Source organism: Phyllostomus hastatus, unplaced genomic scaffold (genome assembly GCF_019186645.2).
Source record: "Phyllostomus hastatus isolate PE091 unplaced genomic scaffold, TTU_PhHast_1.1 phas_contig_198, whole genome shotgun sequence".
In the NCBI taxonomy this organism is placed as follows: domain Eukaryota; kingdom Metazoa; phylum Chordata; class Mammalia; order Chiroptera; family Phyllostomidae; genus Phyllostomus; species Phyllostomus hastatus.
In genome coordinates, this window is record NW_025333715.1 from 2173848 (window position 1) to 2200744 (window position 26897).

At 59.2% G+C, this 26897-nt stretch overlaps 1 protein-coding gene across 2 annotated transcripts in view; it reads right to left on the bottom strand.

Moving 5' to 3' along the window:
* Positions 1–341: 341 nt before the first annotated feature.
* The window catches only part of ATXN10 (ataxin 10), a 122990-nt gene continuing 96434 nt past the window's right edge, over positions 342–26897 (bottom strand). The window contains exons 10-12 of one of the 2 annotated variants that reach the window (XM_045834853.1): positions 16285–16348; positions 1961–2192; positions 342–1575 (exon numbers count right to left, since the gene is read on the bottom strand). In XM_045834853.1, coding sequence (XP_045690809.1) covers positions 1569–1575; positions 1961–2192; positions 16285–16348 — 303 coding nt within the window. In that variant the 3' untranslated portion in view covers positions 342–1568. The remainder of the gene's footprint in view (positions 1576–1960; positions 2193–16284; positions 16349–26897) is intronic. The other variant, XM_045834854.1, reaches the window with a different exon arrangement.

The following is a 26897-nucleotide window of genomic DNA, read 5'->3' on the forward strand; positions in this document are numbered from 1 at the left end:
TGTTTAGCACACACAGCCGCTCCTGCCCATTCTCCCTTCCCACGGCCCCCTTTTATTTGTGTGTGTGTTATTGTGCGGTTCCACTGGTGTGCACACAGCCACTGAGCGGAGAAAGGAGAGTCTGTTGCCGGCTGGTGAAAAGGGAAAAGGGACCCCCACTGCGTCCCCCTTGGGCCGGGCCTCTATTGAGGGGCTAGGGCTTTAACTCTTTGTGTCCCAGAAGGGACTTCATTGTGCATTTCAAAGTCTGCAACGGCTTCCTCACTGGTGCAGCGTGCGAAACGAGAGCGCTGCTCTCGGAGGACCACGCCTCTTCGCATGACACAGAGCACGCGAGACAGTGCAGTGGGAGGGACACCTTTATTTCAGTCTCAACATGCTGGGGCCATCTGTACAGGGTGGTTTCAGGACGGCCACGAAGGACTTACAGCACTTACTCCGGACGCCCAGTAAGTATCTTTGGAACACGCCCGACTGGCCCTTTGCCGTCTTTATGCCGAAGGGCCAGTGCGCACCGTGCGGAACCTCCGGGGACGTCAGCCCGCAACCTGGCTGGTGCAGGAGTTCGCTGTGCTGGGCGTTCGGGGCACGGACCCCGAAGAGGTCTGGGTGGCGTTCCTGGCCTGGCTCCCCCGCTCCCGTCCCACTTAGGATGCGAGTGTATGCACAGACAGACTAAGACACACGGACAGTCTAGCTCACAAGAATTCCCGCTCCCCAAACTACTTCTGCAATCCCAGTGACGGGGCGGCGGCCTCTACGGGACAGGCGCTTTTTAAACAGGAGGAGCCACCGGTGTGCCGTCAACCCAGGGGCCCCGCGCTCAGCGCCGACCGCAAAGCCTCCTGCCCCTCACGGGGGCTCTTGGGGGAGCAACACAGGCAGGCGCTTTTAAACGGGCTGGGTTTTAAGAAGTCTGGTTCTGGGAGGATGTGGAATGAAAAGAGTTAATGGCCCCAATGTGCTCTGACTCCCTGCAAAACCCCAAGGGGACGGGGCTCGGTGACAACACAGCCCGGCACCGAACTGAAGAGGGAGCGAGCGCCATTCTGCAGCGCCTCTCGAATTAATTAGCTGGAAAAGAGTCTCGTCATGTGTCGGACGGGCGGAGGGTGAGAAGAGATGCTGAGGGTCAATCGCAGCGAGGGCCCCCTCAGCCGCCCGCAGAGCTGGGGAAATGCAGCGGGAAGAGGAGAACAAAAGGGGCGAGGCAGACTGGAGTCCGGAGGAAGCAACGGGACCCCGGCAAACGCCCGCGCCTCCGCCAGGTCAGGGCGGCCCCCGCCAGACAGCCCTCGTTGGCTGCCGCAGCGAGCGCAGCCCAGGGCTTACACACGTTGTATCCGCGGGGCCGCGGCTCACCAGACGGCTACGTTTTCAAAGCAGGGAAACAAGAGAACACTCACACACTTTCACTTCTAAGCTTAAACACATTTAACGCTAGTATCTAAAAGCATCACGAGCCCCTGAATTTGTACTTGATCTTCAAACACTTGAATTTCACGTAAGGCCGAAGATGGGAAATCCAGGGAAAAGACGCCGAAACTTCAGCTGGGTGGATGCAGAGTTCACTCACTAAGAAAAAAGAAGACACAAAATCACACATATAGCGTCTGTTTCCAAGAATCACCAAAGGAGAAAACAGGGAGAGCTGCGCCCAGGGACCAGAAGGGCCCGAGAAACTGGACAACCGACACAGAGCCAGGAGCTTCGTCTTCCGTTTTACGAAAGCCCACATCGGCCATTTTTTCAAGAAAATCTCATTCCTGTCAGAACTTCTAAGGCCACACAAAAATGTTTGGTATGCTTTTTATATTTCTCCCCAAGGCCCAGTTTGAAACTTTAACTCTTGTAAGAAGACGGCAGCACAAAGCCTGGGAGAAACCATGGGGCACTGAGTAGGGCCGCCTCTGGGGGGCTGGGAGGCTCCACCCCCGCCCCGGAAGGAGCCCGGCCTCACCTGGGGTCCCGGGAGGTGGGGGCCGCTCGCTCCGCCGCACTCACCGATGGAGGGCCGTCGCCGGTGGCTCTCAGGACCAGCTTGCCGCCCCTCCTCTCCACCTCAAAGCCCATCTTCTTCAGGAGGGACGTGTCGGCCAGCCCCTGCTCCTCCATCTTGGCGATCAGATCCTGGTTCTGGCTGTTGTCCTCCGTAAGGTTCCGGATGGCATACACCGCCCACTGGGTCAGAACTGGAACCGGAGTGAAGGAACAGGCCTCGGACAGTCCCGTGCGCACGGCTGCGCGGGGCGGAGGGCAGGCGGCCGCTCTGAAACCCAGACCCAGCGCAGCCTCCCCCGAGGCTGTGCGCGCACCACGCACCCAGAGCGGGCGATGCACTTTCACACGGTATGCTACACGTGTGTTGTGTGCACACGTGTGTGCAGTGTCTGTGCGGGCCAGCAGCAGCAGCACACGGGTGCTGTGTCCGGACGTGCAGACGGCTGGACGAGGAAGCAAAGGATCAGAGCAGCCACGCCCGCAGTCTAAGCACACCAGCAAGTGCACAAACGCGCCCACTCGCACCCGCGCGCGCACGCACACACACACACACACACACACACACACGCTTGGATCGTTGTTACTGAGTCCCTAGGGAAAGAATACGAATGTCACAGAATTAGTCACAGAGATGCCAGGTTAGAACCAGATGAGAAAATGGCCTCGTTTAAAGGAAGCCCATTTATACGATAAACAAGCATTGTTTCCTAGGAAGCACCGTGGAATTTCCCTCACTCCTTTTCCAAAGATGAAGCTGAGAGGCCTTTCAAGGGTCTGCCGCTTGGTCTGAACCCTGTGCTCTCGGCTCCCGGTGGCCCGGCCCCGATTCTAACTGCTCCGCGTGGCGCCCTGCACTGCAGGCGGGGGGCGCTCAGGAGCAGACAGAACTGCCGCTGCACGGCCGACGGAGGTCTTTGATGCGGTTACCCAGAGCGAGGCAACCTGCGCTCTGCGGTGTCTGTGGAGAACGGGACAGAGCTGCTGTGGGGACACCCCCGGGGTCAGATGCAGGGGCACAGAGGACATGCCGACTGCAGCGGGCCCGGCCCCGTCGGTCCCCAGGGGACGGCAAAGCGCCTCGGGAGGAATGAACACGTCTCCCGGGAAGAGGGGCCTCCCTGCCCTGGATTGGATGGAGGCGGCAGGAAGGACAGTCCTGTCCCGATGCCGGAACCGGGACACTTGTGTCCCCACAAGGTATCAGGCCCTGGAGCTGGACAGCTGATGCCTCGGACCCCGTGCTGGCTCCCAGCGGCCCCAGCCTGTCGGACGCGGGAAGCAGAGAAAGGCTTCCGTGCGCCCATGGCCCGTGGCCCCGGACAGAAGGGCCTGGGGAAGAGAGAGAGTCGGACGGGCCCCAAGTTCCAGAACCTCCCAGGGACCGGAAACAGACGAGCCCGTCCGGAAGTCAGACAAATGAAGCGCAGAGCGCACGAGCAGCTCCCTGGGGCCTGTGGGGTCGCGGTCCCCACCCCTCGGGCATGCCCACGCTGGCGCCCGTCCCGACGGGCCTTCCCGCCCCACCCTGCCCCCTCCGCACCCCCTTCCCCAGTCAGAGTTGACGCTGCACCGGCACCAGCTGCGGGCATTCCCAGCTCCTGGGGGGCGGGGGGGGGGAGCTTGGGCCACACAAATGGGACCAGCAGCAGAACTCCGCTGCATCGAAGACTCGCCGGTCTCTGGGGGACCAGCATCGGGACCACCGTGGGTATGAATGACCAACTCTCCCCGACGACACAGGACAGGACAGGCACTGGGGGTGCCGCCGGTGCTGATTCTGTAGTTAGTCCTATCCACTTCGGTGGGGGAAACGTTCTCATTCTGCCCTTGACTGTCATCCTTCTGTGATAAAAGCCAGGTCCTTTGTAAGTTACATTTCTTTTCCTGAGACAGAAGATAGAATTATTCACACGCGTGCAAAACCTAAATTTGAATCTCGCCCTCTTCCACAATCGCCCAACTCGCACGCTGTGCCGGCGCGGGGAGTAAAACCGACACCCCCAGGTGACGGGACCTTCCGGGCCACCAGTGAGTTTCTGCACCCCGAGTCATGTGCTGCGCCTGGCTTCTCGTCCAGAGTGAAACCGTCACTAGACACATTCGTGAGACCCGCCTGAAGGGGCACACGTCTGAAAAGGGGGAATTCAGGCAAGAAAGAGCACACGGGGCCAGACAGCTGCCGGTCACGTGTGGCACTGTCTGCTGCCGGGTGCCAGGAGCGGGGCGCTGCTCCCCAAAGCTCCCTGGCTAGTCACCGAGATTACCATCACAGGTGGGAAAGCCCTGGTTCCCACCACGGCGCTGAGAGCCGTGGGTGAGTGCAGGGCTGGTCGGCTCTGAAATCGGGGTCAAGGCCAGCCCTGGCCGACGGGACAGAGCCACCACCCAGCTCTTCAGACTCTCAGAGCCCGTCACAGAGCACACAGGAGCCCTGCCGGTGGCCCCAGCGCTCCGCTCCTGCGGGGTGCCCGGCACGGCTCAGGCTCCAGCCATGTCCCAGCCCTGCGCGCAGTCCAGACCAGAGGGGGGGTGCCACTGCACTGTGCCCACCTGCGTCAGGGCGGCAGCCACATCTAACTGCTGCCCCCCACTCCCGGCCCCAGCGCCTGGTCTCATTCCTGACACAGACCGGGTCATCTGTCCCCTTCTGCCTGCCCTGACCCCCTGCAAACTCCTCACACGCAAGTCTGAGGACCTATCCGCCTCTCTGTCCCCTGCCCAAGCACGGTGCTGGCAAGTGTCCGCGGGACGTTGGACCGGGGAACTCTGCCTCCCACTCGCCATGGGGCGGGGCCGTGGTGGCCCCTCCTGATGGTTCCCGGCGTGGTTTCCCGACTGGGGCTGTGACGGGCTGAGCGATTAGATGAAAGTGAACCAGTACAAACGCGACCCAGGCGAGGAAGAAGCCGGGCCGTGTGAGTACAAGGCCCATGACAAGCCCCAGGGGAGTCCCATGCAGACGGCTGACAGTGTGGAGTTCAACCACGCTCCTCCAGGGAGGCAGTGAGGGCGCTTTGTGAAACACTGTTAGTTGTATTACTTTAACAGCTGCCCCCCTTGCAGGCTTTGGTAGCTAATTTCTGTGGACACCCTGACACGCTCCCCGCCTGACCTACAGGGGGGAGGAGCCCGACGCCGGAGCCGCAGGTGGCGAGGCAGCTAGCTCACCGGGGCAGTGGTGGGCTCAGGGGGCCGGCATGCCTGCAGGGACAAAACGCAGGTCCGAGATGTCACGAGGAGCGATTCTCAGCAGCGCCCCAAACGGCGACCGAGCAGAGGGAGCACCAGAGGCCCCAGCAGAGGCGGCGGCGGTCCTGCCCCTTTCCGAACCTGGCTCTCCGAGGGAGTGCCGCCCGGGCGAGGGGGCGGGAGGGCCCTGGAAAACCAGAGATAACCCGCGGACGACAGCAAGAGCCTCAGCACTCTTCACCGACACGTGTTCCGCGTCCTTCCACAGGTGAGATTCACCTCACTTCCGCTCGGGGAGGGCCCCACGGCCCGAGGCCCGCGTGCCTCGCCCGCTCCGCGAGCACCCTCGTTTTGGGTTGCTGTCGTCTGTCTGAAATAACGCCACACGAAGGTCCCCTGACTTATCCCGCTTTGCAGCGAGAGCTCTTTGGAACTACCGTCTAGGGCCTCCGAGTTCATCGCAATTTAAAAACCAGGCTCTCAGAGCTGTCCTCGGGGGAACGAGGAGGGGACCACGAGGTCCGGCCCCGGGGGCCCGGCGGAGGCACAAGCCCGGCTCACGGGAAGCCGCTGGGCAGCTGCGCCCGGGCTGCCCTGCAGACCCGGGAGGGCTCCGGCGTCGCGAGGGAGATGAAAGCGAGCCCCAGTTAATGTTCACACTGCCCCGTCCCCTCTCCAAAGGGACAGAAAGAAAGAGCGGGGGAGAAAATCAAACATCTTCCAAAGGCTCTAATCCCATCAGCACGTGAAGTGCTTTCTTGTGTGCTCGCTCGGCTTTAGAGAGAGAGCTTCTGAGGTTGCCGTAGCTACTGCAAACAGAAGGCGTGAGCCTGGTCGTCAGAGCTGCCTGGAAGGGGCCCCGCCGGCAGCCCCGGCGCGAGGGCCTGTGCGGACCCGCGGGCCGGCCATCTCTTCCGCAGAGCATTCTGGTGGCTCGAACCAGGCCACGGAGTGACGGTGGTGACAGCACCGGGGACCGCTGTGACCCGCGGGGGAGGCGAAGGCAAGCAGCTGTTCTCGGACCCGAGCGGTTGTGCAAAGGGACCCGGGGACCTGGCTCAGCACCGAGGCCTGGGGCCTGGAACAGGTTATGTTGCGAGGTGTCGGCGGGGCAGGAAAACGGAGGCCAGGAGACGACCTGACCCAGAAGACAGCCTCACGACGAGGGCGGTCCCAGCCAGCAGGTGTGTAGTCACTTTTAAAGCCAAGTCGGCCGAGGTCCAGCACCGGGACTGGCGCTGGGTGGCGAGGGACAGACAGCCGTCTCACCACCAAGGGCCCGCCCTCTCGGGCATCGGCCCTGCGGCCCTCGCTGCCGGTCACCGGGGCTCTGCTGCGGTCACCTCTACCCGCGTGTCTAGCAGACCGCTGAGGACAGGTAAGTGTGCCCCGAGGTTCTGAACGGCTGCAAGTTTAAAAGATTTTGTATTTTTAAATGATTGGGGAAAAAATTGTAAGAACGCTGCTTTGTGACACAGTCAAGTTACTTGAAACTCCAATGTCAGTGTCCATGACGAACCAAGTTTTACTGGCACACAGCCACAGGCGTGTGTCCATGTCCCGTCTGTGGCCACCTTGCACTGTGACGGCTGCAGAGGCAGCACTGCCACCAGAGCCAGAAATAGTCCCTGGGTTGCGGCCTTTATGGAAAGTGTCAACCTCTGGCCTGGAACACAGAGGCATCAGTAAGCATCTGCTGAACGAATAAATGAGCTTTTAAAAGTGCTGTCACTGGAAATGTTATGTTATTTAAATGAAAAAAAAAAAAAAAAACAACCCCACAAAAAACAAGTATGTTAAAAGATTTTACTGACTTTTCAGGACATACGTGTGTGTGTGTGTATATACACACTACATATAACATCTGTATGTAATGTTTTGCATGCCTGTAGATGTACGGTGTGTCTATATTTAACATGCACAGTGCATACATAACAAGCACAGGTACTGTATACAATACCTACATTTAATTCTCGCTTCCAGGATGGATTTTTAAAAATTGCTTCTCGACGGCACACCCGCTCACGGCAAGGGACTCAGGTCCCGCCTCCCTTTCCCATGCCTGCCATTTAGCCGGCCCAGGGTGCGCGGCGGGGCCGTCCACGCAGGGGCCCGGAGAGGGCTTACGTGGAGCCGGGTGGCCGGGAGCCGTCCACAGCGAGGCCCCCTGTGGACCGGGGTGCTCGGGGACGCCCCTATCTAACCCGGTGTCTCCCCAGACATGGTAGGACTGCGGGATTGTTCAACACGCGCCGCCCCAGACGGCGGTCGGATGGCGGCGTTCTCAGAGCACCGAGTGGCTCCGTGCCACGCAGACACGTCCTGTTTCAACAGCAATCACAGACAAACATGTGGCCTCTCTAATCTGCCAATTAATGGCTAATTGCTAATACTGAAATTGTTAAAAAAAAACACTAATAGGAGAAGGTAGGGGGGGCAAATAATGGCGAGATCTGTAAATTACAGGTCACAGTCTGAAAACCGTAAAACAAAACTTGTGCCTGGTGTGTTACGGGACCACACTTCCGTCTCGACAGAGGGAAAGTCACCGTGGAAACACAGCCCCTTCCGAAGCAGCCGCAGCTGTGCCTCTGGCCTCCAACTCTCTGGGAAGCTGGGGCATCGATGGACACGCCCCAGGGCCCAGCGCTGGCCCTGCGGCATCTGCACGGGCCTCGGGAACAGCAAGCGTCGGCCAGGGAAGCTGCACCTCCATGCACAGGCAGCACCTCGTTAACAACCTGGGGATGAAGGCCACATCACTGCCCTCGGTCGGCACAACTTCCTTTCCATGAACTGACACTTCAAAGGGTGAGACCAGCTTCCGGTGTCCCCGGGCCCCTGCTTCCTCAGTCTTGTCTCCCAGGCACGGGAGGACCACGGAGAAGACTGGAACCGAAGGCCTCGGCCCCGGCTGCGTGTGCGGGCCCTTTACGAGCCCCAGATGTGCAGGGGTCACGCACCCCATCTGCTCAGGGCAGAACAGGGCGCTGCTGGCACCGCGACCCCCCGGCAGCCAGCCGGCAGTGAAGTAATGGGTGGGGGTGCCGCACCGCCGCACTGCCCCGCCCGGCCGCCGCCCGCACACCCACTCCCAGAGCCGCTGTGGCCGAGCGAGGGCCGCCCTTGCAGGCTCAGCTGGTAAAGGATCCTCCAGCACAGAAACCAATTTTGTCCGTCCCATGTTCTGGAAGCGTTTTGCTAACCACTTAAAAGCACAGCGTGGTACAACGCAGTCACGGCCTGGCACCCGCGTCACAGAACAGGTTTCAGGGGCAGAAACAGCCAATACCACTTCTGACTTGAACCACACTAAAGGCTCAGGGGCCACCAAGTAGTTCCATTTGGACTTGGGGCAGCTCTCCAATGTCACTGCACATGGTGTGGCCGGCGCCTGGCACAGGCCGCGCGGAGCAGACGCGGATGAACGGCGCAGGGGCGGCCCTTCTCGGCCCGTCATGTCGGCCGTCCCTCTTCTCTGCGACCCGTGGGGCCACCTGTCACTCTGCTGTGGCCATGCAACTCTCCGCCTCCTCCACGGAGTGCGCGCTCACTCGCCTGTGTGCAGGGACCCCTCGTCCTCATCACCCCCCCACACACACAGGTGGGGACGCTTTACATACGTGCTGGGGGCATGCCCCTGCAGGCCTGGCTGCCGCCTCCTCGGACGGGGGTGGCAGGCACAGTTCTCGGTCAGCCTGCGCTGCGCGGCGGTGTTCAGTGCACGCGTGCAGATGCCCGGAGCCACACTGCGCAGCCTTCAGGCTGCAGGGGAGCCCATCAGGAGAGGAGCTCTGGACACGGTCAACGTTGGAGGAAAGCAGCACTGCCCGGGGCCTGCTGGGTGTGCGGGAGCCCGAGGCCTCTATCCCCTGACGGCAGAGCAGTTTATGGAGTGTGGAGAGTCACCGGGGAAGCCCAAGCCCTCCCCCGGCACCCCCGCCAGGGAGGAGGGGTTCACGGAGGACTCTGTGCTCTGGGATAAAGCGCTATCGAGTAATAAGCTGCCTAAGACACAGGAGGCCGACAGGCCCCCCGGGTGACGTGACGTGGCGCGGCCGAGCCAGGGTGTGGATGCAGGCTCCGGCCCACGTCCCCCCGGCACTCAGCCACATGGTGCTAAGCCTCCCAGGAACCAGTCGGGAGGACGGCGGGCCCTTCCCCAGCAAGTCTGACCGCCAGCTCCCGTGCTGTGCTTACAAGTCGGCGAGAGGAACAGAAGCGCTTATGGTGCTTAAAACAGGGTCCCTTTCTCGCCGAAGAAACCCCAGAGCACAAAATGAGTTTGCAGGTCCCAGCTAGAGTGACACCCTCTGCAAAACACCTTTGGGAGTGGCTGGTAAATAATCCAACATGACATTAAAATTGGAAGGAAGGAAGCACGTAACCCCACCTATATTACAGGAGAGCGCGCTGGCCGCACACCACGGACACTGCCATCAGTCACGCACAGCTGAGGGTCAAGCGGCACTAAGACACGGGCTCCGAGGGCAGGTCGCAGCCCAGACAAAGAGGGCAGGTGGTGGAGGCGGAGCTTCCTTACGGTGCCTGAGCATCTGCTCTTACAGCGTCTGGTCCCCCCCCCAACCCTCGCCACCCCGTGTCACCAGTCACCTGGGGATGACCTGCTCTGCAGGTCACCCCTGGCCACGCCGGCCTGCCTCCTCCCCCTCCACCCCAGCTGCCCCCAGAAGGTCAGCAGCCCAGAGCAGGGGGGAAGCCCACAGGTTCAGACAGGCTCAGGTCTGCCGAGGGGCGCACCTCCCGAGGACGCCCCCATGCGGCAGAGTAAACACAGGAGCGCGTGGCCAGTCGGTCCCCTTGTGCGCCCTCTGCTCCCCCCTCTCTGGGCCGCCAGCGCGCGGAGTCGGCGCGCACCTGCGCCTCTCGCTCGCCCCCCGGAAGGGGCAGAGCGCTGCTGTGCCCAGCGGGACGTCCGGACCACCTTCTGCACAGGCTGGCGACGTGCAGGGAGCTCCGAGGTGAGCTGGAAATGAGCACCGGGTGGGCTGCAGTGCTGGCACGGAGCTCTGACGCCCCCCCCGCCATGTCTCTCCTGAAACTTCTGACCCACCACTGAGTAACCCACCTCGGGGCGAAAACCACCGCTTCCAGGCGATGAAAATCTAACACTTGAACAAGTTCCCGCTCTCCTCTGCACGCAGTGTGCTTCCTGATTCCTGCGCTGGCGCTGCAGTGAGGGGCTCAGACGTAGACAACCCCGCTGGCTGGCCGCGCACCTGCACGTCTCGCGGGAACGTGTCACTGGAAAGGGGGCGCGCCTGCAGGACACGGGCCGACGACAGGTGGCCACGGCGGGAGGGCGCTCCGGTCAGTGCCGGGGCAACAGCTCAGCCACCGGGGGACACCGAGAACACGGGGCCTCCGCCGTAGCTTCCGACCGGTCGTCGATCTACACGGGCGAGGCCAAGCTGGGAGGTTTTTGGATAAAAATACAGAAGGACATTCATATGACCTCAGGGTCTCTGGGGAGACACAAAAGCCACTAACCACAGAGGGAAGAGAAAATCCATCAAAGCACCACAGAAGTCAGGACAGAGCCTAGCTGTGGGGACTGGTCCGGGGGGGTGGGGAATGTCCTCACCCAGGCGGTCACATGGGGGTGCACACTCGCCGAGACCTTTCCCACACGCTCTGCATGTTACTGTGCAAGTTACGCCTTAGTGATAAAGCAACACTATGAAGAAAACAGAAAGCAAGACAAGCCACAGGATGGGAGAGACTGTATCAACACACAAAAATGAACAAAGAATTGAGATGCTGAATATAAAAAAATTCCTATGAATCGATTTAAAAAATAAAGGCAAAACCCCGCCCCCCCACTGAACAGCTCCTTCATGACACAGGAAGCCCAAAGGGCCCATAAACATAAAAGTGTGCTTATTACTAATTAGAGAAATTACAATTACATCACAACATAGTCACCAGAGAGGCAAAAGCTTTACAAGTCTGCGTCAGCTGCCGGCAGGATGGCAGAGCACAGCGACCCGTCGCGTACGCTGGCGGGGGTGCGAACGGGGGGCCAGTTTGGCAGGGTCTGGCATCACCTGCAATGGAGCTGAGGCCGCACGGGCCACGGAAGCGTGGCACCTGGAAGAAGACCCACATGCATGCGCCAGGAGGTGCTCACGGCGGCGTGAACTCGGAGCCCCGAGGCAGAGATGCGCCGAGTGCCCACCAACATCTGAGTGCATGCACGGAGACGCATTCGATTTTCTTGCGACGGACACCACGGTAAACCACACGCGGTGATTTGGGTGAACCGCACAATCGAAACTATGAACGGCCGATGACAAACCAGTGCACGCCGTGACTCCGCACACCGGCACTCCAACGCCGGCCCCCCGGAGCCCGTCGTCTGAGGGGCGCGGAGCTGGCAGCAGAAGGGCGGGTCGGCCGGGCCGGAGCCGGGCTCGTGAGCGGCTGTGACGGGGAGGGGCTCGGCAGAGCCCGGCAGAACTCCCTGTTTGGCCTGGGCGTGGGGTACGCATGCCTACTTCATAATCACTTGCAAACAGCACATATGTGCTCTTTTCACTCTCTGATCTGCACGTGCCGTTTCAGAACACACGGCTGTGAAAGACGAGGGCGACGGAACCGAGGCCTGAAGGGCAGGTCGGTCTGCCAGATGCGGCTCGCGCGCTCCGCCGGCTGGCCAGTGCCCCGGCCCCCCAACACTCGCCTGGGCTCTGCGGGCTCTGCGGGCTCTGCGGGCTCTGCGGCTCCGCGGTCAGGGAGCTCTCGAAGGGTGCCAGGAGGTGTGGAGGGGCGGCCCCTCGCAGCGCAGGCACCCGCCGACTGTGCTCAGAGGGAAAAGGCAAGAGGGAGGCCGGCACTTCCAGGGTCGCTCTCTTCTGGAAACCCGCTGGGGTTTCCCGCGCTCCCCAGTCCACCCCAGGAAGCCCCACAGTGAGAGCGCTGCTGCGCCTGGGAGGGCTTCAGGAGAGAAGAACAGCACACACAGTGCTGACTGGGACGGATTCCGGTTTCTCGCAAAAACTGGGGCAGTGCTTGGACACTTTCTGGCCCCACCCTGAACCCGGACGCTCGGCCCTCTGCCCGCCCTGGACTAGGGCACCCCTCCCTCCGTGCGCTCCCACGAAGACGAGTCCCTTGTAAAAGCGAGGCTGGTCCCAGTCTTGGCAAAGGTCCCCAGGGCGGGGCCTGGTCAACGTCCTGATCTGGCCCTGGCCCTGGCCCGGCTGCTGGCCCCCAGTGAGGCTCTGCCCGGCACGGAGCCTGTTCTCACGGGCACTCAGTCAACCCCGCAGGGAAGGGAAGGGAAGGGAAGGTCCGTCCCCAACCCAGCAGCCTTTGCTGCGGCTCACGTCCCCGTCTGTAGAAGGGTCCCGGGTCTTGTGTCCACTTTGCAAAGCGGGAGTATCTTCTCCTTGTTGTTTTGCAGGAGTCTTCACACACCATGGATGTGAGGCCTGTGTCCGATTTATGGATGCAATTACCTTTTCAAAGCCTTTCCTCTCATAGTCAGTGCCTTTCTGTTACAATGTTTATGTTTTCTTCAAGAAACCTTTGCCTACCCCAAGGAAAAAGCCACATCTTCTGACTCCTCACAGAAGCTTGCTGGTTTCCCCTGTCACGCTGGGGTCTGTGATTCATCCCAGGGAACGTCTGTGAGGGGTCACGGCGGGGTGGTGGGTTTTCCCCGTGACGTATTTTTAAGTGGTCCGAGACCATTTGTGGGAAAGACCGTCCTTTCCTCGCCGAGTGGCAGCGATGCCCATTTGCGTATGTGTAAACCCGTTTCGAAATCCTCTGTTCTGTTCTGTTCTGTTCTGATATTGTTATCATCGTTATTATTGTTGGACTTCTCCCGCTGACTCACAGCGCAAGCAGGGCTGAGCATTCACCTCTCTCGGGGGGCCCGGCGGCTACGACAGGGTCCCTGTGCAAGAACATCTGCTCGCTAAGAGACTCGGTGCTGGACAACTCACAGACATGGTGACACTGTACGTTCACCACAGCCCCGTGGGGCAGGTCCCATTTCATGGACAAAGAAGCTGAAACTCATGACAAGTGGCAGAGTCTGGGTCTGCTGGCCCCAGAGACGATGCTGTGGACACTACGCTACACAAGATTACAAGGAAAAACACTGCTTATTATTCATCTAAATGGTTACATTTCTGTATGCGTGTGAAACGTACAAGTGAGGTCTTTCAATACTGAACAGAAAAAGGAAAAGAAAGAAAAGAAGAATGAAAGGAAGGGAAAAAAAAAGAAAGAACAGAAAACACAAAACCAAACCCTGTTTGGACTCCCATTCTATCCCTGTCCCCTCCCCCTCCAATAAAAACAACATTAAAAAACCCACATCAAGGACAGCTGATCAAAACATAGATCAAAAAAGAATGAAAGAAAAACATTTCAAATAAAGTTCAGCTGTTTCTATTTGGAAACAACAACAAAAAATCCCACTTGCCACAATAAACTGACAAATAAGAAGTGGACTCTGCGGCAGTGGAACTGGAATTTTCCGATGGCATCTGCTACTGTGTCATTACTGCGGGGGACCCGCAAGTGCGCGGGTGACGGAACAGCTGGGCGCTGGCCGGGCCTGCGCTGCCGGGGAGGCAGCACCCCCCTAGACGGGTCTTCCCAGCCGCCCACCCCCTGGAGGAAACGTCTTTTCCCTGAACCTAGAAACCTCCACTGGCCTCTAGACTCCACCTCCAGAAACGGGCCAGCAATAAGCCTCCCTGCCTCCTTCCTGGACAAATTTTCTCTGATCCGCCAGCCTGGAGCAGCTAACCGCCCCCCAAGGGCAGCCAAGAAAGCGGAGGTCTCCTGCAGGGCCCCAAACAGAGGCTCGGGGTGGGGGGGGGGAGCCGGGACTGTGGTGCAGAGGCACAGCAAGCCCCTGCCCCGCCCCGCCCCGCGCAGGGGATTCGAGGACTCAGCCAGCCGACCCAGCGTGCCCGGAGAGTGGATGTATTTTCATTAACTGATGTTTAACATCAGAATTGTCCCTAGACTAAGCACACCCAAAACATCTCTTGCTTTTTAACTCAAAATACTGAAATTAAGGCTCAGTAAAAGCTTGGCTGGTGTTAATTACTGAAAGAGGTTAGAAAACAAATTTGAACGGGTATCACTGCCAAGCCCAGCTTAATTACTTCACGAAAGAATCAAAGAACTCACGGGGGAGACTTCTTTCGGCTCAGAACCGCCTGCCAACAACACAGCCACGCACGCACGCACGCACGCACGCACGCACGCCTCACCACGCTGCCGGGCGCCCCGCATCCGCGTGCTCACCCTCCGGCTCAGGGGGAGCGGCCTCAACCGTGACTCCCGGGCTCCGGCCCGAGCACCCGCACAGACGGCGGCGGCGACGGCTGAACTCGGACGGGCCGGGTTCGGGACGTGGGCGCGGCAGACGAGCGAGGTGCTCGGCGGGCCGCCGGACCGTGCCTGAGGCTTGGAGAGCCTGTCTGGTTTGGCCGTGGGAGCCACAGGGGCGGGCAGGGCAGTTAAAGCCTCACCCCTGCGGGGCTCCCCGCCCCGCTCTGGCCAGGGTCCCCTCTGCCCGGATGGCGGCAGCAGCCTCCCCACAGGACCGCCTGGCTCTCCGCTGGCCCAGAGCGCGTCTGGGAGCAAGTTACTGTGGCCTCTCTGAAAGGGTTCTGCCCCCTCCCCGTGACTGGTGGGCGGGCAGCGTCAGCATGTGACCCAGAACCAGGTGCCCGCCGCGCTTACATGCGGGGTCTGACCTTCAGGGTGAGTTGCCGAGACTGTGCATTTGCTCGTCTCCACGCTGGGGAGGACGAAGACACCCGTGGGGACCTCGTGGTGCGCCCGGGAGGAAAAAGGCAGCGTGCGCGGACACACAGGACGGGCTCCCCGAGGACGGGGACGGTCAGGTGCGGCGGGGCCGAGGCAGCGGGACAGCTGGGGTGCCGTGTGCAGCAGCGTCCGAGGCCGGGGCCTGGCTGCGCGCCGCCGCAGACTGGTGAGACCAGCCTTCCTCCAGCAGGTCGGCGGGGCACACAGGCGCGAACTGGGGGAGCCCCGCTTTCTGTGCTACATCACCCCCCTCGCCAGGAAACCGACAGCTGTACCTGCACCCGGTGCGCTCTCACCGAGCGCTCTCACCGTCGGTCGCCTGTGACCGACGCTTTCTCCTGTCCTCCTTCCCGCCCTTCTCCGGCGCTGAAGAACGCCAGAGCCCCGCCAGAGCCCCGCTCGGAGCGCCCGGTGGCACCGTGCCCCGCCACACCAGCTTTGTCTCACCTGGAAGGAGAGGCTTCCAGGGCCACCTGTCTGTCCCTGACAGGCTGACGGGCTTCGTGTCCCCTGAGAGACATTTCCCAGCGCTAATCAGACAAATGACAGTGTCTTTAGCACAAGTAAGCATTTCCCACCTACTTACTCTGAAACACTTGATTGTCATTGGCACCTTTTCTGTTCTTGACAGAAGCCACAGTGAGAGGGGTTTTATTTTAAAATGCACCTCCCCACCCCCCACCTATGTGTCCTCTCTCTCTCCCGGGCTGCGCTCCTCTCAGTGTCCCCATGGGCTCCACTCTCAATGTCCCTCCACTGGCCCCACCTGCCCCTCCCCACAGGCAGCGGGGCAAGGACTGGGCCGGGCCGGGCTCTCACCGGGGAAGGTCCCGGAATCGGTTTCTCTCTCAAGCCAGAGCAGGCTGCACGGGCCCCCCAGCTCCTCGGCCCCGCACCGGCCCCACTCCCACAGCGCAGCTCCCGGGTGAATGCGAGCCCGCAGGACCCCAGGGCCCGAGACTGCGGGCGGCCTGTTTCAGCCCAGGGGAGGGCAGGAGCCACAGCCCCCCGCTGCAGTCACAGAGGGTCCCAGGACGGGCCCGTCAACGCCGAGAGTTCGGTGCCACCGCCACGGGTCTCCCTGGAATGCCCCGTTCACCTTGAAGACTCCGGCTCGCCGTCACACAGGCCGCAGGGCGGCTGTCCAGCCACAACCCTGAGCAAGTGGCCCCGTTCTGAGGAGGAAGCCGACCAGAGAGCAGGCCGGCCACACCGCGCAGAGGCCAGGCGAGGGGCCGGGGCCGGCCGGCCGAGGCTCACAGGCAAGGATACAGGGGTTGCTGTCGTCCAGGCTGCAGCTGTCCAGGATCAGGGGGATGCCATCCAGCTCGCCGACCTGGGGGGAGGGAGGACACATTCAGACACGGCAGCACCCGGGGAGGGCACAGCGGCTTGCTTCTCCCCTTTCAGCTCCTCGCTCGTGGCCACGCTGTTCGAGCAACCACCAACCAGGAGTATTTAACAACAGACACGGAAACAGAAAGTGGTATTTTTCCTTTTCCCCCTTCCTCAGAAATGCTTGGGCGACTGGGTAGCCATACAAACAAGGCTAAGGGCAGGTCTCCTTCTGACACTCTTCTCCGGGAGAGACTCCAGTGCACCTGAGTCTCTCACAGCCACCAGCACCAGTGAGGGAACCGTGTGTCTCAGCCGGGAGCAGCAAAGCTTTTCTAACTACGGTCCAAAACCCAGGAGCAATAAGGAACACGCTTCACCGGAGTTTTTAAAAAGGCAAATGAAAACTGGAAAAATTATTTGTAAGATATCACAGGCAAAGGGTTAATTATTTTAACACACAAAGAACTAAAAATGGAGAAAGGACCAACCACCCAATAGAAAAATGGATGAGGTACAAGAACGCGGAAGCAAGACACAGAAAGCAGCGACACACAGAGAAACGCAGGTGGGCCATAGAGACCACAGAACATGCCCCCCGCCGCTCACAGCGCGAGGACGGCGGGTTATCGTCCCACGGGAGACAGGACGTCCTCAGTGGTCAGAGCGGCAGATGCGGCGTGTGACCGGACTCTGTGACCGGACTCTGTGGGTGGGGGGCAGGGAGACGGCACCCAAGTGTACCGCTGGGGCACCCACGGAGGGGACCTGGGCAGGATGCAGCCAAACCACGTGCCATTTACCCTTCTGACCCGGCCACCCCCTTTCTAGGACCGCAGAGCAAATACACACCGTCACGTGGAATTACGTTTGCACAAGGTGATTCACTGTAGCGCAGTTTATATTTTTATAACAGTTTTATTGCAATTGTAATTCTCAGGCCATAAAACTCGCCCTCTTCACTCAGCGGGCTTTGGTGTGCTCACGGAGTTGTGCAATCGTCAGCTCCGTCTGGTTTTAGGACATTTCCGCCCCCCCCCCCCCCGAGGAGAATCCCCGCACCACCCAGCAGTTACTCCCCTGCCCTTCTCCCTCCGGCCCTCGGCAACCGTTAGCCGCCGTCTGCCTCGGGGACGTGCCTGCTCGGGACGCTGCGCACCGATGCAGTCACACCACACGGGGCCTCCTGTGTCCGGCTGCCTTCACCGAGCACAGCGGTTCCTCCGGTCACCGTGCCGCAGCAGGTGTCGTGTCCGTTCCTTTTTACGGCTGCGTCACACCCCACTGTCTGGATGTACCACCTTTTGTTTACCCGTTCAGCGGGTGATGGACATTTGAGTTATTTCAAGTGGTTGGTTATGGTGACAACGTTAGCAGGAACATCTGTGTACATGTTTTTGAGTGGACATGTGTACTGAATTCTCTTGGCTACATACCTAGTAGGAGTAGAATTACTTGGTTTTTAGGTGACTCCATATTTAGCATCTTAAGGAACTGTCGGACGGTTTTTCTAAATGGCCGTGCCCCTTAACACCCCACTAGCAATGCACCAGGGCCCCAACCTCCCATGCCCTCGTTAACGCCTGCCATGGCCTGTGTTTCAGCCTGGCCGTCCTCGTGGGTGCGAAGGGGTGCGGCACCGTGGTGTGGATTTGCAGTCTCTGAAGACTGACGAATGCCCCCGAACGCCGGCAGCATGAGTGACAGCAAACACCGTGCAAACGACTCAGCAGGCACCAGCACGGACTGGTCAGGAAGCTGCGGCGCGGATGCAGAGGCCGTCTCTGCGGCTGCGACAGCGTGGGGAGAGGCTCCCTAAGCGGGCGCTGCGGACGGGTGGGTCTGGACCCAGCGGCGAGTGAGAGGAGCAAAGAGCGGACTGGAACGGGCTTGTACGCGAACCTCTAGGGGAAAACAGGAGGCAAAACCACAGACTGTCCTGCAGGCCGAGAGGAAACGATAGAGGGTTAAGCAAAGGACCAGCGACGGTCCTCCAGAGGGCCAATGAGGCGGAAGACACGGGAACAGAGACCATGCCTCTGTGAACGTACCAGGTCGCACAAGTCTGACTCCGGAATCCTGTGTACATGTTACAGAGTCTATAAAAATTAAACGTGTAAAGTTATAACAACAGAAACAAATTAATCGATGGCGTGTGAAGCAGAGCAAACTTATTTCATGGGACTGAGCCAGCATTCTGCCTTTGCGCCTCTGGGGAAATGCGTGCATCCTAAGCTCAGAGAACTGCACGGGAGCCCGAGGACCGCGGCAGCCTTCTGGGGGCGACGACTCTGAGCGCACGGCTGCTCTGAACCGGCACATTCGTATTTAAAGCAAATGGGTAATTAATCGTTAGGAACCAAGATTTTCAGCATAAAAAGTTAATTTTAATTTACATTATAAATGGCAGCATAAATGCAAGATAGAGTTTCCCTTTCCTAAAGAACATTCACCCCGTAGTAGCCATGACCACCGCAGTGTAAGATGGACCGTGATAAACGTCAGGTCCCGCCAACGAGGCCAGCTCTCTGGCTACTGGGCAGCAGACTGCTGACGGCAGGTGAGGGGGCGCCAGGGCATTCGCGGACTGGGAGGCAGGGCCGAGGAGGGGCGGGAGCCAGCCCCGCGCAGCCAAGTGCGGGGGCCGAAGCCTGCTCCGACAGCCCTTCTGAGCCGCACGGCTCTGGGCAGGGCCCCAAACCTCTAAGACATGGCGTCATCATCTGTAAAGTGGAGATGACGGGGACCAATTCCCAGGGGGACTGAGGACGGCACACAGCGACTTCTCAGTGGCAGCAGGGGGAGGAACAGCAACAAGTTGTTCAGGTCCCGGCTGTTCGCCGGACACTCACTGGCCACAGCGAGGAGGTCAGCAGAAGCCCCTGAAGGCTAGGATTGCAGGACGGCCACCACCCAGCCGAGTGTGTGGCTCCGCTTTGTATTAGACAAAACTGTGAATGTATTTTCAAAAACCAGGTTCCTTTGTGTTTTTTGGGGGGTAAGGATTCAGGACCTATATTAGTCGATGCAAGAGAAATACTGCATTTTCCAGAGCAGAGAGAATTCTCATGTGTGCTAAGTGGGTAGGATGTTCTTTGAGAGAAATCAAGCCCCGTGCTGAGAACCGCAACGCAGGCAGGCAGTGAGCGATGGTCACGGCGGCGCTGTGGCTGGACTGGGGCGGGCTCCCCAGTCAAACGGTTCTCCTTCACAGCAGGGAGCGCTGCAATGACGCAAAACAAGTTTTTATACGAGCTTATTACGTGTTTGTGACCTCAGTGACCTGAGGCGAACAGGTCATTCATTGCACACCTGGGCATGAACACAGGGGAGGGCACTCGAGGAAGCGCACACGAAGGGGACACCTTCCGCGGTGACAGGCAGCACAGCTGTCACTACCAAGCTCAGGTTCACGGCAGCAGCTGCCGGTGTGGGGCTCCCGTCTGGGGCCGTTAATTAGGAAATTAACAGGCTTTCTTCTGTTCTCACTTCATAAAAAAGGAAGTTGTTTGTTTTTTAACCCGACACGTTGGGAACTGACTCGAGACCCGTAATGGACGAGTCTCGGGTTGTAACTCGCATGAAAAGGCCAGGCTCAGTCCACGCTTTCCCGAGCTGGCACGCCTGCGCCAGACACGCCAGCCAGCTTAGGCAAACGAACGCCCCGCCTCCAGAAGCGAAGGATAAGCAGAGGGACCGCTGCTTGACTTGCTGACTGTTCTCGCCCGCCCTGCCAAGAACCTCAGATGAGGCACTCTGCGAAGCGTGCCAGCCCACCCCTAGTATCTGCGCTCCTTGGGAAAATGTGTCAGGTGGGGAGAAAACAGGGCCTCAACTGTCCTGGCTGCTCTCCCCTCGGATGGTAAGTTAAAAGCAACAGCAACAAAGAAAGCCCTGGAGACAGGCGAGAGCACACCACCAACGCAGGACCGCCGTCTGTCCCGGGCAGGTGTCCAGTGAATCGCACCTCACCAGCACTGGGTAAACACGCGCCTAACACAGCTCCTCCAAACCAACGGGCAAACACAAGGTCAGAGGGGTCCTCGCACAGACGTAGGGTGGCTGTGACCGTGCTCAGGCCAGGCTCCCACCAGGCACGAGGCCCCGCAGACGCGCTAGCACCTGGCACGGTCCGCCTTCTAGGGGCATCGCCTGGTGACATTTGCCCACCAACTGGCGGTGTGGAGCATCTCATCGGGGCTCGCGGGCCAGTCCCAACCCCCTTGTACAGCACTCCGCAGGCCTTCTGCCCACTTCGCTGACCGGGCCGTTCTCGTTGGGCAGTCCGAGCTCTTCGTGTATTTGGGACAGGCTGAGTCAGGCCTACGCCGGGCACATGCGTCAAGAGCATTTTCCCCACTGTGGGGCTGGCCTTTCATTCTCTTAACAGTGTGCTTCCGAAGATGGTGGCTTTTCAGCGCCCACGAAGAACAGCGTGCCCGTCTCCTTCAGGGTCAGTGAGGGCCGCGGCGCAGGGCCAACCAGGCTGGTGAGCGCGGTGCCCCTGCCGGGCTCCCGGTGTTCCGGCACAGCAACGAGCATGCTGTCTCAGGCAGTCTTTCCTAATAAAGTATAAAACTAGCTGCTGAGTTTTTTTAAAACAGATGCCCTTTATCAAGCTGAAGAAGCTCCTTTCCACTGAGTTTGCCGCAAATTTTTATTATGAGTGAGCATGAGATTCTGTCAAATGCTTTTCCTCTATTTATTGAGATAATCATCTCTTTCCCCCTTTTACTGTTCAATACTTGGGAATCAACATGTTTTTCTAACGTTGACTCAACAGTGCGTGGCTGAGATAAACCGTCACCATTCGTGATGATGCATCACCCTTTTACACAGAACACAATGAGTTAGTGTTGAGAAACAATTTGTTTCTAGTCATGATTCTGTGAATGTTTAGGCTTCTGTAGTTTGTTTTTTTTCCTTTTAAGGCTTTTGTCTGAAATACATCAAGATGAGTACACTGTCAGCTGCATACAATAGGCTGGAAAGTGTTCCCTCCTCCTGCGTTTTGCGGAAGGGAGAGATGGGGCGCCCGTCCTGGGGGCCTGGCACAGCTCACTGCGGCACGGCGCATGCCGGAGATCCCGCGGTGGGAGAAGCTTCGAACCCCACACGCGTTTCCTGGAAGGCGGGCTACGGAGAGTTCCTGCGCGCTCTCGATTCGGCGTCGGTCCGCCGCGCTCTCCCCCGACGGGCGGCCAGCGGGTCTCACCTTTCACTCCCACGCACAGGAGCCTCAAACCGTGCTCCCGTGAGGACAGCTTCCCAGAGCCCGTCACACTTCCGACGACCGGAGAGTGGGCACGAAGGCATCTCGTTTCACCCACGGACTTAGCCGCCCTGGTGCGTCCCGGCTGCCTCGTGCAGGGCAGGTGCTCCCCAGCGCCCTTCTCCCTCACCTCGCGTGTCCCTCTGCCACCCAGCTCTGCCGGCAGACGCCCTTGACGTCAGACTGGAAGTGTCTTTATGTTTCCCTCGTCGGTTCTGAAGGAGAGTTTGGCTGGGCACGTCCAGATGGAGAGTTTTCTTCTATCATTTTAAAGACATCATTCTACTGACTCCCGTTCTGCACTGTTCCTGGAGAGGAACCTGCTGTCACCCTTGTCTTTGTCCTTCTGGACGGGCAGGCGAAGGTCAGTCCAGAAGGGAGTTGGAGGGTGGCAGCGCCACCGAAAAGGCTGACCCAAGCCGGAGGCAGCCGGCTCTTTGTAAACATGCACAGAATGGAAAAACTGTGGAAAGACTGATGAAGAAAGAGAGACAGGCATCAATTTAAAAAAAATAGAATAAAAAGACAGAAATTAGTATAGAAACATAGATAAAATAATATCGTAAACCTTATGAAAAACTGAAAATCTAGATGGAATAGTTATTTCTGAGAAAGATAGAAAATGTCAAAATTGACACAACAAACAAAGAGGTTGAACGGAACTGGCGTTCGCCCTCTGACAAAATAATCAGAGGCCCACGCGGCTCTCCGAGGGGGTGCCGCCCCTGTTTAAGGAACAGACTGCCCACCACGTACACGTGAGTCGTTCAGCACAAGAGAGAGAGAGAGGAGGGCCCGAGTCCCGCTGTGAGTTCCCTACCGTGCGGTTCCAGACCAGGAAAAGCAGGCCAGTGAGAAAATTACAGGCTTGCTAAATGTATGAACAGAGACCCCCTGACCACTGTAGAAACCATCCCAGAAATATCAGACCGCCTCAGTGAAACATGCTACAAAGATTCATCGTGGACTTTGTGCAGATCAGAAAATGTACAGTGTCATTCATTACCCTCGTTCATGAACTAATAATCTCAGTGTCACAAACAAAGCATCTGCTGTTTAGCACCTATTCGTGATTTGTTTTTAATTCTCAGAAAACCAGAGAGCTTTTCTGAGCTGAAAGGGGCTGGGTGCCAGACACCTACGGTCAACAGCGCACCTGGGAGAAAAGTTGGCTGGAGCCCAAGAGCAAGAAGACCAGTGAGGAGACCACCACACGCCGCGGAACCCCGCGGCCTCCGGAGGCTTTCGTGGGCTGCTCCCTGCTCGGGCAGCCCGGGCAGCCCGGAGGGGCTGCAGTGGGGGAAGGGCGTGTCTCCCTGTCCACGCAGAGGCGGTGGGAGGGCGACAACAGAAGCAACGATGATCGGGCTGATGTGGAGAGAGGAAGAGCGACTTACATTTTCGGAGCCCAAGTTGGACTCTGAGAGGACAGGGTACCCAGACGTGAAACGGGACACACGACCGGGGTGGGGAGCCGGGGTCCAAGGACCTACAAGGCGATGACAAGCGCCCACACTGGGCACTGGAGAGAAGGGACGCATGCTCCAGCTGTCACCAGGACAGAAGCTGTGACCCAGCCACACACAGCCCGGCGGGAGGAGACCTCTGGTTTGGGCCGGGCTCGCTGCAATCACTCGGGAGACAGAGACCCAGGAAGCAAGCGAGAACTTGGTCTCCAGTGCATGGGCCACCACGGTCACCGACGACGCGCTGAAGGCCTGGGGAAGCGGAAACCAAGACTCTTCTTCGCAGCACCTCTGTCGCAGAGGTCACAGCCTTTGCGCCGTGGCCCGCGGTCTGGTGACAGGGACCAGCGCTGGTGTCTGGGGACACTCCTCTGCCGGAGGTGGCTGTCAGAAGACTGGGAAGCGGCTTGTTTCTAACAGGTGGAGAGGGCGGCAGCGCCTCAGTAAACCTGGGCCACCGAGTCAGCCTGCTCCAGGGAGCGAGGCGCGTCCTCGGTTTGGGGCTGGGGCTGCTGGAACCGCCACACAGGCCTCAGCTGTAGAAGGAGCCCCGGGCCCCCTCCCCACCCCCCAGCCACAGAGCCCCGTGGCAGGATTCGGCAGAATAAGCATCGGGAGAATACATTTTGAGCTTCAGTTTCTTTGAATTTTAACTCACATGGGCAGAGCATTTGACTTTAATGTCTTTGGACTTTAATTTAAAATGAAATGTAGTATTTGGATTTTAGTATCTCCCTGGGAGTTAGATAATGAGATAGAATTAACATTCAAATATAGGGTATCTCTAGTGGGCATTTCATTATTACGGCGAATTTAGGCCTCTCACCGGAGCACCTGAATATGGGGTGAGTTTCTGCCTGCAGGTCCAAGCCATGTGGGGGTGAGTTTGATCCAGGTACTCATCTGACCCACTTAGGAGTCCCCTGAGGGCACCGCCTCCCCCCCACCCCACCCGCGCCCGCCCCAGGGTCCGGGAGGAGGGAAGAGGCGGGGCTGGCGGAGGCAGAGCGGGGCTGCTGACCCCGGCCTCTCCCCCCGCCCGACGCGCCCCGACAAGAGAAACCAGGCGGAAGGCGGGGAGGCAGGAGGCCCGCTGCTCCCTTTCTGTGGGGAGCCCGCTGTGCTCACCCCGTACCCCTGCCTTCCCAGGCCCCGCACGGGCCCCTCCTCCCAGGTGGGGACGGTCAGGTCGGCGGGTCCGGCCGCAGGAAGTCCGCAGCGTGTCGAGCAGCTACTGGCTTGTCGGGCTTGTTCTTTAGACTCCGGGGTTTTCAGCCGCGTGAGGCACGTTCCCCTCCTTCCTGCGCCCCAGCCTTGCCCTCAGAGGTCGGTAACTACTGGCAAAAAACCCGTCCATGTGTGTGGAGGCGGCCAACGGCTCTGAGACCAGTCCCACCTACACACGCCCCCGTGCAGGTGAGCAATGTTCCTGCGCTCAGGAAACCTGGGGGAGGGGAGCAGGGGGCACACGAGAGTGCGTGAGCGAGAGGGAGTGGACGCGCACACACACACCGGTACAGACTGTGACAACGCCGCCGAGAAAGGAAAGCGCAGGCCGGCCCGCTGGAGAGTGGCTCTGCAGCGGACACGGTGGGCGGGTGACACCGGAACTGAGACCTGAGCTGAGCACACGGGGCGGATGCAAAGCCCGGGAGGGAGACACACGCCTTTAAGGTGAAGGGAGCCAGAGTGTTAAGACTCAAGGGCGGAAGCTTTGCCTCAGGGCCAGGAAGCCACCGTGGGCGTGCCTGGGTCAGAGGCAGTGGAAGCGGCTCCTGGGGGGCGGGCAGGCCCCCGCAGTCTCACCCACGGGGCTGGGGGAGGGGGGCTGCTCTTCAGACAAGTGAGTGCTGTGGGATCAGAAGTGGGGGCCCAGGCCTGGAGGGTGGGGCTGGGACGTGCCTTTCTGATGAGATGAGGACGCTGAGCTCTAAGAGTCACGGCGCAGGGCGGCAGCTCTCAGTCCTCACTGTGAACCTGAGCCCCTGGGTGGTGGTGGGGGGGTGGGGGGGCTCTCAAGGCAGCGAGGCCTAGGCCCCCACTCATGACGCATGGGGTGGTCCAGCAGGGGCGAGGACTGCCCGGAAGGTCAGGAAAACAACTTAGATGATTTTTTCCCCAAGTACAAAATGAGCCACTGAAGATTGCATGCTGGTGAGTGACATAGCTCAGGTGGGACTTTCAAGAAGACGCCCCGACCGCCAAGCAGAGAGCAGCTGGAAGGAGGGGGCGCGGCGATGGCCAGACCTGCGAGGAGACACCGGAGGAGGACGCACCACGGTCACCGAACCTCACAGTGACGTGGGCCAGGCCGTGCTGCTGGCCGTGGGGACAGAAAGAACCAGGACGACGTGAGATGCGGTTTGAAGGTGCGTCTGACAGGAAATGCTTTCTAGAATGGTGGTGGGAAGAGAACCAGAAGGCCCCAAGACTCAGTTGAGCTGGGCGAGGTGGCGTCACCTACCGAGACCCAGAAGAAGGCTGGAGTGACATGCATGGAGACATCCAGGTGGACGCCAGCAGCTGTGTGTCCCACGGTGTGAAGTCCAGGGGACAGCTCTGGGCGCCAGAGGGACTCTACAAGTCACCTGCACACAGGTGGTCTTTCTGGCCAGAAGTGGAGCTCCCTCGGGGTGCGAGATGGGGGGTGGGGACGGCAGTGGGCTCAGGACCCAGTCCCAGGGCCCTGGACCACGTAGAAGTCCCGGGAGGGAAACCCTCGGGCTCCCTCTGTAACTTTCTGTAACCTTGACCTCACCACCAAGTACTGTTCCCTGCAAAGTCTGGACGGGCCAGCACGAGACACTGCAGACAACTGCAAGCACTCATTCCCAATGGACTCGCCAATATGGAAACACGGATTTTTCTCTCCTGAAAGGAGACAACTGATAACCGAAAATGCCCAGTGACAAGATTCTCTTTAAAAGTTACAGTGATTGTGCTGGCTGGGTGGCTCAGTGGGTTGGAGCATCAGCCCATATACCAAAAGGTTGCAGGTTCGATGCCCAGTCAGGGTGCGTAGGAGAGGCAATCAATGTCCCCCCTGCCTTTTCTCTCATCAGTAAGCACACCTTCAGGTGAGGGATACACGTGCATGCACACATACGTGTATGTATGTACACATGTATATACATAAGCAAGCACACACAGTTACAGTGATATTCGGACTACTTGTCCTCGAGTAGTTTTTCAGCGGAACTTCTTTCAGACGCTTACTTCTAAACCAAGTGATATTGCGCGCTGTGCCATATGCAAGTTTCTCATCTCGCTCTGCTAAAATCACAGAGCAATAACACAGACACACTTCCAGCCGTGCCCCGCTCAGCTGAATGAAAATATTTTAGTTCCAACCGACTCAGTCTGTCCCACTCTGGGCCACAAGAAGAGCAAAGGCGACTCTGATGATGACACGTTTGACTTCAAGACTGATGGGCAGTGTCCCATGAAGCAGGTCTACTGCGGGCCCACAGTGAAAAGGCCCAGTCCTGGGGACCAGAAGTGGGAGAGAGATGCCTGGGGACCCCCTGTTCCCCAAGCCTCTGCCCCTCTCCACTGGAGGGAAAAGGGGACGGGCAGCAGGAAGGACCAGAGGAAGGTCCGCTTTGGAGTCATGGGAACTCAAGGTCGTTCCAGCTAGGGGACACCGCCCGAAACCTCCCCCGCCCAGGCCGGTGCTCTAGGGTCCGGCCCCCCTCTTTGGGGTCCGGCCCCTCTCTCTGAAACAGGGTCCAGTACAGCCACGTGTATCTCTAGTCTCTGTTTCTCCAAACCACACAGTTTATGCAAATACATGGATTTTTAAGTGGAATTAT